We start from the raw sequence: 12921 nt of genomic DNA, 5'->3' as shown, positions 1-12921 counted from the left end.
AAGAAGGAATTATCTTGAGGTTTTGAAGGGGAAGAGCAGAAACTGAAAGCAGCAGGATATCAAGAACTTGCCATAGAACTGCTTCTCTCCAGGTATAGCTGAGTTTTCAGCATCCGTGGTCAGCACCTTCTCCTGGAGCTGCTCTGGGAGCTGCTGCTGCGCCTGCCCAGCTGCTGTGACTGGCTTGAGCACGTACCTGGAGATCCGGGGTAAGAGAGCTCACTCATGTGCTGAAACACCTTAAGAGCCTTCAGGCCTGCTGAAGTCTAATAAAATGGACGCAGCACTTTTTTTCTCCCAGTTGTTGTCCTGTTTCCCTCAATTGCTCCCTAGCCATTCCCAATACGTATCAAGAGAGCAGTGATCTCATGGCCACCTTTAGGAACAGTTCATTTTCCTAGTTTAGACAGGCTCTGTGTTTTTTACATTACAGTAAAAAATCCAAGGAGCTGTCATATGGAGTGGGTTACTGAAGCTTAAAATAATACCACATTGCTACTTCAATTTTGACTTTTTTCCGAATTGTTTTTGTAGTGCTTAGTTTTGGGTGGATCTGGTTTCATAAATATGATGGATTATACTGGAGTATAAATGTGCACTAATGCAAAAATACTGAAAATATTACCACTTCCTAAACTCTCATGTCTCATAATGTGAATTTGTTTTAGTAGTCAAAAGACAGATCAGTGGCGTGTATGGAATGATTAAAGTTTTTCTATCATACTAAAAATACATAGTCTCTTGGGGATTGTGGTTAAACAAACCCATCCACGCACACAAACATTGAAATTCCCAGTCAGAGGTGTGGATTTGCTTTCCAAACCTGATTCTGAAAGGGACAATAGAACACTGACTTGGTTTTTGGGAGGTGAAGAATGTTGCCTCTCACGGAAAGTCTGACTTGTGTGAGTATACAAGAAATGCTGTACTGTTCTGGCATGCCAAACTAGAGCACTTTAAAAAGTTATACCTATTCTTGGTGGGTTTTGTCATTGAATTTTGTTGCTTTCTCCTTAAAAAACGTTTTCACCACACAAAGTTTTTTTGTTGTTGTTTTCTAAAGATGCATTTTAATTTTCACCTGACTGCTTGAGATTTGGACTTGATTGTAACCAGATTTTCTAGAAGCTATTTACACCACCACAGTGTCAAAGTAGCAGAGCGATTTAGCTTGAAGCATTCTTGCTGCTTATATTAGATGTCTTTTAGCCTTAGTTGTGTTGAAATGCTTTCTTCAAGTTGGTTATTTTGCAAAAATGTAGAAAGATGTCTTTCTTCAAAACACATACACGTTTTTACCATATAAAAATAATTGGCTATAAAACAATAAAATCCAATTTTTCTCCATCAACGTGAGAAAGTGAATCCAGATATTGACTAAGATCCTGATACTACTGCACAGTATCTGCCACCTTTCACATGAAAGTAATTATTAGGGAAAGCTTGTATGTATGACTTGAAGTGATATCTGTAAAAATGTACCTTAAAAGCTATAGCTGACAAGTGAATAGGAATGTGTTAGTGCTCTTAACTTGCGTTATTATTTTTAGACCTAATTGTTTAGAAGACTGACTGAATGCTAGTGGAATTCTTGAAATCCCCATATCCATCCTGTGTACTTCAGGTTATCTAACGATCATGTGTAGTTCAGCAATGATTTCCCAGGTTTTCCAAAGAAATCGAAAGAGGCTTTCTTAGTATCTCAGCTTGGCTTGGTGCCTCCATAAACCTAGAAAAAATCTTCATTTAGAGGAAAGGATTAAAAGAGCAGGATTAAGTTGACCGTTTATGTATTAAGATTCTTGAAAATTTAGTTAAGGTGAAAACAAGAAAAGCATAGCCTTGAGTGCAAAAAAAAATTAGTTTTTTTCAGTTTCAGAAGCTAATTTCTTGATACTTGCAGACTGGACTAACTTGGGTATTTGCATGTAGGCATGTAGATTAGTAGACCCTTGTAGTTACACTTTATATCCATTTACTGGATGTTATACATAGCATCAGTACATCTGCTTAAGAAAACGAAGCTACTTCAATAGTGTTATAAAAACAGCTTTGTAAAGCATGATGGCACAGGCAGCCTTTGTTTTATGTCACATACAGAGCTCTAGCAAGTGTACTTTGGGTTGAGTAGATAAAGATGATTCTGATGACCAGCTGCTCCAGCGTCCCTCTGTGCTGTCCCTCTGCTAAGTGATGTGACCACATTGTTTGCTTTTTGTAACCGATGCATGGTTCTAGAGAATATTTCTGCCCCCCACTGCATCTCTTTATCCTCTTATCTTCTGGATGCTACAGTAGAGAGTAACATCTTACTGAAGTGCTGAAAGAATGCTGAATTGCATGTCTGGGACCCTTTCCAGGTACCTCTTGAGGTCTTCTGGTAGGTAGGGTTCACATAGCTTGCCAAAGATATATTAACAAGTACCTTCCTTCTGATGTTGCTGAGAGATTCCCTTGAGCTGAAACCCTTGCTTCTCTCGCCTGTCCTGCCCTCCCAAGTGTTTTCCTCTTTTGTAGTCCTCATCATGACTGGTAGTGGCAGTAATGGTAATAGAAGTGGTAAGAATACTGTCATTGCCAAAGAGCTGAGAAAATAATGAAGGCATGGTCCTGGTCGAAGTGTGTCTCACTGATGCTGCTGAGTTCAGAGACAGCAGATACTTGGGGATGGAAAGTCTCCTTTTCGTGTAAGTCTGTAGGTAGTGTCTACTCTCATGGTGTTCATCTGCAGCATTTATTTTAGTTCTGACTTCTATTGTCCCTTTTGGGCTTGTAAATAATTATAAGCTGTAACACAGTCATGAAACCAGCCACATAGGCAGTGTGGTATCACTTTATTAATCATCTCAGGGCTTTACTGAAATCTGGTGTAAGCAGGGACCCTTTAAGGGAAGCAGTTACATCTTAAATCACTTCAGAATGCAGCCAAGTCAAAAGAAAAACAAGCCCCATATGCAAACAGCCCCATTCTCTAGTCTAAGTATTTTCTGTGAAAGATTTGCACTTCTTGTTAGCTGTAAAGAAAGGGCTGATAATGAAAGCTCCACATAGGCTGGTGTAACTAGAAAATAATTTGAGATAAAGTAGGGTGAGTAATAGCTTAGCTAGCTGCTGAAACTGGAGATAAAAAGCTGCTTTCCTCTACTGGATTTGGCTGGGTGAAGTTGATTCTCTTCACAGTAGCTTTGTGTGGTGCTGTGCTTTGGATTTACAGCCACAACGGTGCTGATAACACAAGGTTGTTTTCTGTGATTGCTGACACACAGAGAAGAGGTCGCTGCTGCTGCCTTACACTGCCCTGTCAGCAAGTAGACCTGGGCTGCAGGAGAAGTCGCGAGGGGACAGAGCTGAGACAGCTGACTCCAGCTGAGTAAGGGGATAGGCCATATTCACCATGCAAACTGGGAGACACGTTTAGAGTGATGGTGTTTATCTTCGCAAGTCACCATTACATGTTATGGGGCCCTGCTCTTCTGGAGGCAGCTGAACACCTGCCTGCCTATGGGAAGCAGTGAATTAATCCTGTGTTTCGCTCTGCTTGTGCGCACAGCTTTTGCTTTACCTATTAAACTGTCTTTGTTCAAACCCATGAGTTTTCTCACTCTTCTGATTCTCTCTCCCATCCCACTGGAGTGGAGTGAGTGGCTGTGTGGAGTTGGGCTCCTGGCTGGTATTGATCCACAACAGCCCTTTTCCTTCCAAAGTGCTGGAATGTAAAATGCAAGCTGTGGTCTCAAGCAACACAGTGATTTTACTATTTCTAATAACGGTAGATGAAGATAAGGAAAAAAACAGAAAACACAGCAGTGTTTTGTATGTAAACACTTGAAATGGATTTATTTTTAAAAAAATCATTTTTACAGTTGAATCATACAGTATTCTTCTGTACGCCTTAAAATAAAAGCCTCCAGCTTTTAAAAATGCTGCCCAGTACAAAAGTGCTAATGTAAAACTGTAGTGTTTATGTATAGAAACCATCACTACACATCACTAAATATCACTCTAAATAGTCTCTTCACCAGTATCAAGGTGTAGAGAAGAGATGGAAGATAAGACTTCATAATATTTAAGGGCTTTCTTCTTCAGTCTTCTTCAGTTCTCCTTACAGTTCAGTCTTCAGGAGCTTCAGCGCTTTCTGCATATTTGAATACACTAGAAATGAAATATTCATGCATGTTATTTTTGCTGCAACTTCCTCTGCCAGCAACCAAAAATGCTGCAGAGATAACGTCATTACTATTAAAGCTTTTAATCACATGCCTATTGCTATATGGATTCAGATGCACTTACTCTTCCAAGCAACTTGTGAATGTCATGGTTTAATTTTGACTGGTGAAAACTTTCATTAATGCAAACGCGTGGGCAGAGACTGGAGCTGTGCAGCAGGGAGGGAGGGCTGTAGCAAGCATCTTTCCCTGCTCCCAGAAGGTTTCCTGACCTGGCCTGTTAGAACTCGTGTGTGAGGGTTCTCACCGTTGCTTGCAGTGAGCACTGCTGAATTATGCAAGTTCCTACTGATGTACGCTTGCTTTTAAAACAGATGGATGCTTAAGGCTCCAGGGCTCTGCCATAATTTTCTTCATCTCACTGAGTTTAAGTCTAGCATCTTGTTTAATTTTAATCCTGGTTAAATGTCTTTCAGCAAGTACGGATTGTGAGAATCTGTAATGCCTGGTGTTATTCCTTATCACATGAAAAATGTGACTGCTTTCAGAATATTTTCAGAATGTGTCAGAACACTCTACTTACACAGTGAAATGTCAGAGGGCTCATATGCATAGAGACGGTTTGAGTATCTTCCAGTAATATCTGCTCTCACAGTCAGGGAAGGGTCTGGGGAAAAAAGGGTGAGAAAATTTGTAGAGGTTAATCTTCAAGCGGAAGGAAATAAAAAGAAATAAACCTTTCTGTACTCCTGCTTGCTTCCTAAGTGTTTCTGTGAGACATGTCTGCTTCTGCTGACTAAGAGATTGTTCTAGGGTTACTGACATTTCAGTTTTAAGTGTTGTGTTTGCGGGTTTATTAGGAACGGGATGAGCTACCCATTCCAGCGACTGTGGCATCTTGCCATTGAGAGGAATGCTGGACCTGTGAAGGTGGCTGGGATTGATTCAATATTTGATTCACGAAACCAACTAGAACCTTTGTATTTCTTCTGGAATAAATTCCTGTTAATCAGCCTGAGGATTTGAGAGGTATGGTGCAGCAGGGGCTCTGTTCTGAGATCATCTTTGATGCTTGAGGTACTCACCTATGAACAAAACCCGAGGGACATACTGGCCATCAGGTGCAAGATTCTTGTCTGTGGTTTCATACTTAAAGAAAACAGAGAAGGTTCCTAGTCAAGGAGGGCATGTTACATAAATAGTTTTTTCCTTCACTGTACTTTGGGTTATGAAATCCAGCTCAAATAATACTTCTTGCAGTTTAAGAAATTAACTGGGATGCAGTTTTTTAACAGCTGGAATTGCAAATTGGTAACAAACATTCATGTTATTATTGAACTTTACATTCCCTCACATTTTGAGTTTATGATAGCTACAAATGAAAAAGACCTACTATCAAATCTTTTATGCTTCAGCAGTGGCCATTTTCCTAGCCAACCCTAGCTATTAAGTTAGAAAAACCGTAACTAAAAGCAGAACTTTGTCTCTTTCATTTCATTAAGTGTAACTGGGGAACTTACCACAAGGTTCAGGAGAATGAACTTTTCAGCCAGTTTCTGTATATCTTTGTGTTCAGCAAAGACCTTCTTGAGGGCTAGAGTAGAAATAAATGGGAAAGAAAATTGAAAAGATGCCCCTGAAGTATATTGTCCTCCAAAAATAAATTGAAACAAGCTGATGAAACAAAATGAGAATTTCCAGTTTACAACTGCAGCAAACAAAGATTTTCAGTTCATTCCACTGGAACATGATCCACTCATTTATATTCTGCATTAAAGAGTAATTATAATAGTGCAAAATGGCCCATCTTCCTTCAGACAGTGCAGTTGGCTCTCAAATTTGTTTGCTTAGGTTTGAATTTGAGCATCTGACCCTTCAAACCTCCTGTTCTCCTATTGTGGTTTCTGGCCCCAGTTCTTAAGGCACTCGATAATACAGCATGTAGGGCTTCAGACTGAAATGTTTGGAAGGGTTTAAATGCTTGTACAAAGACCCTTCTGGAGTTACTGGAGCTATGGATGGATGCAAAGGTCTTGCCATGTGGATTGACTTGCAGGAAGGAGGGCCCTCAGATAAATTCAAAGACCCTGGGAAAAGAGCAGTCCCAGTTACCAGAAATCCTGCAAGATCTCAGTTTCAGCCTGGGTTGATTTAGTCCCTGGCTGGATTCAGTCTCAATCACTGATAATATTGAGAGCTGAATATGTCCTTTCCAACAAATTATTTCTCACTACTAGTCTTGCTGTTGGTTTTGCTGATCTGTCAGAGGTCAAACCCTACTGACCTGTGCTCATTTCTCTATCTATTCTATATCATGCAATACTGAGTTACCATTTTTATTTTATTCCTACACATTGGAAAACACCTTCGTGGTACAGTAACTTGAAGAACACTCCCCATGCTCATGCAGGCTAGTACTTCACTAAGGTTTAATCAGAACAGTGGCTGATTTTAGATATTTGGGGGTTTTTTCCCCAGTGCAAAAGGATTACCTTGGCTGTGTGGGCAGTCTTCCAAGTGGTGGATAATCATCAGGGGTTTCTGGCTGGAAAAGAAGAGCCCTCGTTAGGACCGGGGGAGGCACGGGGGACGCAGGGTGGACACTGTGGGGCTCAGGGTGGGCGCTGTGGGGCGGGGCGGGTACCTGTGCTTTGCCCGGAAAAGCGCCTCCTCGTAGGTCTGCGTCCAGATGAGCTGGTCCCCCCATCCTGCGGGAGGGACAGGGGACACACACACCCTCAGACAGCGCCCTACAGGCGGGGCCGGGGACCCCGGGTCTGAGCCCTGCCCCTGCCCACCTCTGCCAGGAGGGGCTTGGAACAAACCCGCTGCCAGAGGGCTTTAAATCAGGAATGAAGGAGGAGAGGGTGCTAGGAAATACTAGAAAAGGTTTTGCAGAATGAGTTGCAAGAAAATGAATTTTTTAAAACAGCATAGTAGCTGAAATATTCACAATATTGCACTTTAAAAAAAAAAAATGGTGGGGAGGTGGTTCAGTTATTTGTTTTTTACCTCTGGAGAGTGTCTGAGGCAGTTTTGGCTTAACAGTAGTGTCCTTTGTATCCTTCTTGCCTGCATCCTTTGCCAGAGCACAGGAGATGACAATGAGCAGCAAAAACATGGACACGTAACTCTTCTCCATGGCTGCTCCTGGAACAGGTGAGAGAAACTCCCCGTCATTGTGGTGCTGCGGTGAGGCACGCAGCAGATAAGGGCAGGGTAGGTAAAGCAGCAGGTCAAGTCACAAATATGCGGCGGGGTGAGTCAGGGCTGAAAGGAACAGCTCCAGGCAGGGGCCTGGGCTTGGGGGCACGGGAGCGTGAGGTTTGCCTAGCGAACCGCCCTGAAGGACCCGGCTGCTTCCCACTCCCCTGTTTGTGCCGTTGTGCTGTGGCCCTTTTAGGATGTTCATGTTTGTTAGTTTCTCTCTCTTCTTTTTACATATATTGAATATGCTCAGTAAAATAACTTGAGTTACGGCAGTTCCAAAAGTCCTTGCAAGTCCTAATAAGTTCACTGTTCTACCTTGATCTCCCAGTGCTAGAGTAACTCAGCAGCAGGTGCTGAAAAATTAATTTGTCTCAGCTCTTCCCCCATTTTGCTGTGGGAGCAACCCAAATGAGAAGTTAGAATGTTAAGCTAGGCTTTACAGTGAACATTAGCATAGACACAGCTTAATGGTGTTGTTGAATCTTCCAATCCTGTCTTTTCCCTTAAAAATGTCATTTAATCGTCAAACCCAGCAGAATCTGTAATAAAAAGAGTGGAGAGGAGTTGCTGTGTGACAGAGCGAGAACTGAAATGGAGTTTGAGGGTGGAAGCAGCACAAAGCAGAGAGCTTTTCCTGAGCCAGACTAGGGCATGGAGACCAGACACATCTGATGGAAAGCTCCTCAACATTTCAGCTGAGTTGTTTCTATGAAGGGGAAAAGCACTTCAGCAACATGACCCTATGTTTTCTCATTATGTTTCCTCCTAGAAACAATATAATGGGTACAAAAAGCAAATTTAAGATATTCTAAAATCAGTACAGAACATTGAAGAGATTCATAAAAGAACCAAAACCAGACCAAAACAAAAACAACCCAAGAAAAAAGAAAAAACAAGCCTACAAAAAACCCCCCACCACAACAGTCTGGCTGATTTTAAAGGTCAGACAATGAAAACTAAACTCCAGGGAAACAGAAGTGTTTTTCCAGATAGGAACTGCAGGAGGAGACATTAGCTGAGTTTCCATGAGCAATACAGTGCTCTTTGCTACTGGCGTGTCCAGTAGAGCTCAAACATCCATAGAGTCCCTGTTTCAAGGCTTTGAAATACAACTTTTGCAGCAGACTGCTTTTCTGCCCTAAGAAAAGTTTCCTTGGCAAGGAAGAAAATTGCATGAAGTTCAATTAAACTCTGTGGATTGTCAGGGTTGCTTCAAGAATTGTTTTGGCTAGAGCTGTATGGCAGAAGTAATGCTTCTTTAAAAAGAAAAAAAATAAAATAAAAAGGGATGGGACAACCAGGAAACTGAAGATCAGGCACATTTTAGGCTGTTGTGGAGGCAGCATGCAGAAAGCAAAGACAGAGGAACATTAAACCTGCTCCTTAAAAACGGTGCCTCTGGAAGACTATGTGCACTTTTGAAAAGCTTTCCAAAATAACCCCTCTTCTCCTGTTTTTTTAACCTGCAAAGCCAGTATTTCTCTAGATGTTTTCCTTCATAGCAAGCCGTGCTGGACTGTGCCTGCTTTGCTGCAGTCTTTTCTTTCCACTGATCAGATTCCCCATCCCCAGGTAGCTCTGGCTCACGGCTCCCCCTTCTGAAGCAGTACCTTACCTTGTTTACTCTCCCAGACGCCTGCCAGGATGCGAAGGTGTTCCTGGTTTCAGCGTGAATGCTGCTGTTCCTACTGCCTATTTATGCACCTTCACACCCCAACTCCACCCACAAGCTTTGAATTTGAATACTACTTTCGGAGAGGTAAACTTTCCAGTTTTTCCCCACCGAAACATTCAGAGTTAATTTTGTAATTAAATAACATTACCATTTCCTGTCAGACGCTGTATCTAAAGTTCAGAGACATTTCTGTAGGCTTTTGGGATATTTCTTGAAAGGTGATTTTAAAAGACTGGCAAGGATCCAAGTCCAGGTAAGCTTAAGTCAAGACTCCTGATTTGCCTGAAGAGTGATTTGTCTTTTTTTGATTGGTTGGAAAATCAGTATGGGTTGCTGTTCTTTTAATCCTTAGAAAAAGTTAAATTGATGACTCAGAACTGTGGATGTTAATTAAATTAATAACTATGCACATTATACAGCTATGTGTGCACAATTGCACATATAACAGCACATAGAATTGTAATCAAACCTAAAAAATTTTGTAAAGGTCTCCAGAAAAATGTGTTTGGAAGCTAAACCAAGAAACTGTGCTCATAAGCAGAGATCTAAGCCAACATTTTTTATTCAAATTCCACAATTAATTAGTTGTGGAGACATTTATTTTTACCTACAACATGAACACCAATCATCTTAGGTTTCAGATACACATTTAATACTGTGCAATGCTCAGGAAAATGAAACCTGGATGGTCATTCCCACTGCTGCACTGACCACACACGGTCCTTCCGCAGAGGTCAGTGCAAGCCTGTCCTCAGCAATATATGTTGAAACTACGACATGTTCTCCTTAGTGCATGCCTCATATATTTCAGTGAGATTAAAATCACATGTTCATGGGCAGTGAATACTTAACATTACTCAGCTGGGTAGATGAAATCCATCAGATATGGATTTTCCTGTTTGAAATTCACTGTGCTCTCTGATGGCTGCTAAAAGCACCCTTTTGTTACAAATATACTTGAGAGAATTAAGAGCTTTGGATCTTAGTGTGGATTTGCTTTGGTTTCTGTTTTCTTTTTTTTATCACGAATAGTAATTAGGAAAACAAAGTGCAGAAGCAAGATGGTGAACTCAAGCAAAAAATAATTATTGAGTTCTACCATGCTTTGTTTAGTTGCTTAATGTATTAGGAGGGTGAAACCAAAGCTCCCAGGCATATCAGTCATTTTAGCTGCCCTTTCTGTATGTTTCATGAAATAAGTGTGTTTTCCTGAGAGAATTTGCATATACATTTCTTCTTCTCCAGCACTTGTCCCTGAAGATTTAGAGATGTAATTTGTTATCTTCTATATTGTCTATCCAAACCACATCCACTCAGGTTTTGTTCTGAAACATATACCAAAAGTTTCCAAGGTCCATATTTTGACCTGGGACCACTCACTTTGGACAATTTAGGTACATTCTTAATCCACTTTAGTCTAGATGCAGAAGTAAACCTTGGGTTTTTTTGGTCTCAGCTTACAATTCATAATTGTAATGTAACGCACTCTTCGCTGACTCTCTTCTCAGGTCACACCTAAGAGCATTTGGTAGTTTTAAAGCCTGTAAAAGAAGTTCTAGCTGCTCTCTGGTGATGTGAAGAGATAATGAGTAGGTGGGTTCTCGCTCACACACCGTATAAAAAAATTGGATTTTGTCTAAAAATGCATCCTCAAAGCTACGCCTCTACCTGCTCCTGGCTCCAGCCTTAGATATATCTCCATTTCATTTGCACCTTTGCTTTCTCCTGTTTTCAGGAGATGCATTTACCTTAGCCTGTTTCCACTTAGCCTAGTTCTGCTCTGACAGAATTGTTTCCTATAGGAAACTCAATAATTCAAGTACAACTACTCACAGGGGCTTTCCTGTCAGCTCAAACCCAGTGACCCCAATGCAGATAGTTTGACTTGTCTCTAAACCAGCCTTGTGCCTTGTTAATGAAGAGAAAGGCGAGCTCAGTCTTTCCCACAGCTCCTGCTCGGGACACTGAGACTGTACCCAGCCACTAAGTTTCTTCTGGCCTTTTATAATGGGTTACTTTCTCTGCCTCAGTGACTAAATCCTGCAGGAACTCCAGGGAGCTTTGAACAAAATAGGACTATTCCAGAACGTTTTCTTATTTTGCTATAAAGATCTGGTAGACCCTATTACTGTTAATATTTAACATCTTTACAAAACTAGTCATCAGATTTTTAAGATGATTTTGGTTCCCCTGCTCTGAGATGCCTTTGTTCATTGTATTATACAGAAATTTGCACAGCTTCAAATGGCTGATGTTACATCTGTTCTGAAGGCATTCTCTGAAGTGCTTTGTTTGTCCTTGTTTTTTGTAATACACAAGTTTCAGAATTCAGGCATTTCTCCTAATTTCATAATAAACACATGTTTCCAAGTCTTATGATCTACTGCTTAGAATAAATATTGGAAATTTACATGGGAGGAATGAGAAGTAATGAAAGAGATGTGTAGTCAGACCCACACTAGCAATGCTCTGAGTCAAAGCCAGAGACAGACAGATCTGGAAACCATCAATCTTCCAGTGCTCTTAAAGTAGTAGTATATTGTAAGACATTGTGGTTGAAAGCAGACAAAATTTATTTGAGCACTGGTCAAATTTCTGTTGTCAGTGCTTTAACCACATGCAGGTTTTTATCACCTGAAAGCTCTTCGGATGAAATTTGACTCAAATTTCTGGAAAGCCTTATACCCCAAAATTTAGGAACAGAGACACCCTTTGACAGCTATGAGAGATGCAGGTCCCATTTTGTTTCCTTCTTGCCCTGAAATAGTTCAAAGCCTTATCATGAGTATTAGAGGTAGGTGCTGTCCAGATTGGGAAATGCCATGGTGATTGATGTCCCCGGTCACACAGGCCAAGACTGTTTATTTGTATAACAGTCACTTGTGCTGGAGCAGGCACTGGATCCCAGGCCTGCTCAGCTGTGATCTGTTAGGTAAGAAAGTGATTTTTCTCACACTGGCTCAGGAAATATTTGCTAACACTTGCAAATGGAAAGCACTACTAAAGGAGAAACTGGTATCTTATAAGTGGTCCAGACATTCTCCTGAGAGTTGGAAGGCCATGGTTCAACCACCCCTTGTCTACTTTATTTTCATTATTACAAAGCCACATTTCAATACATGGGTGGAAAGACAAAAATTCAGCAGATTTCTTTGGCTGAATATTTAAAGCTGGTAACTGTAGCTCAGGTAAATTTTTGCTAGGAATCTGATGATTTGTCCTGAAGGATGATGGTTTTCCAAAATATCCCAACATTTTCCTCTTTTTAGCTGAATAAATTACTCAATTAACTTGCAATACCTACAGTTTAGTGGTAATATTTTTCAAATCGGCTAGCAGAAGAGATTCTAAGGATTTAAAATATGATAATCTGATTCTTTAATTACTGCTTGCAAAACAAAAGAGCAATCCATGAGGATTTTGATATGTCTGGAGGCATTTTTTTCCACTTACACGTGGATGTTTATATTACAAATCACCACCATTTGATACAGGCTGTTGTGAAAAGCGTGGAGCATCCCTTATATAGTTTTAGATAAAGATGTGGGTTTGTCATGTAGCGAGTTCTTACACCATACTCCGTTTTGAGTTGTGATGCACTGAGATGTCTGGAAGGCATTGCTGAATGACATGTTTTAAAATCACTAAGTCATTTGAAGACCCATATTAAATATATTTGCTCTTGTATTGTTTAATGCCCTTTTCACAACAATAAGGAAACTGTCATGGTCTATTACACCAAGGAGTTTCAAGGATTTCAGCATATGTGGAACTTAATTGCTCAGTTGTGTTTGGTAAGAGAAAGCCTGATCCTGGTAGCATTTAGGTTTAACTTTGAAATATTTTTTTCAGTTCCACAGGCAGGCAGCA

At 40.7% G+C, this 12921-nt stretch overlaps 1 protein-coding gene across 1 annotated transcript; it reads right to left on the bottom strand.

Moving 5' to 3' along the window:
• Positions 1-3809: 3809 nt before the first annotated feature.
• Positions 3810-9083, bottom strand: AGR2 (anterior gradient 2, protein disulphide isomerase family member). Its single transcript, XM_042043442.1, has 8 exons — positions 8992-9083; positions 7179-7316; positions 6811-6874; positions 6659-6711; positions 5687-5760; positions 5252-5315; positions 4750-4833; positions 3810-4152 (listed from the first exon to the last, which is right to left on the bottom strand). The coding sequence occupies exons 2-8, from the start codon at positions 7306-7308 to the stop codon at positions 4103-4105; spliced, it is 519 nt and encodes a 172-aa protein (XP_041899376.1). The 5' UTR covers positions 7309-7316; positions 8992-9083; the 3' UTR covers positions 3810-4102.
• Positions 9084-12921: the final 3838 nt, after the last annotated feature.

Source organism: Corvus kubaryi, unplaced genomic scaffold (assembly GCF_017639235.1).
Source record: "Corvus kubaryi isolate FWS band 111438036 unplaced genomic scaffold, C.kubaryi_AGA036_p1.0 37398, whole genome shotgun sequence".
Classification (NCBI taxonomy): domain Eukaryota; kingdom Metazoa; phylum Chordata; class Aves; order Passeriformes; family Corvidae; genus Corvus; species Corvus kubaryi.
This window is presented reverse-complemented; position numbering and strand designations above follow the sequence as displayed.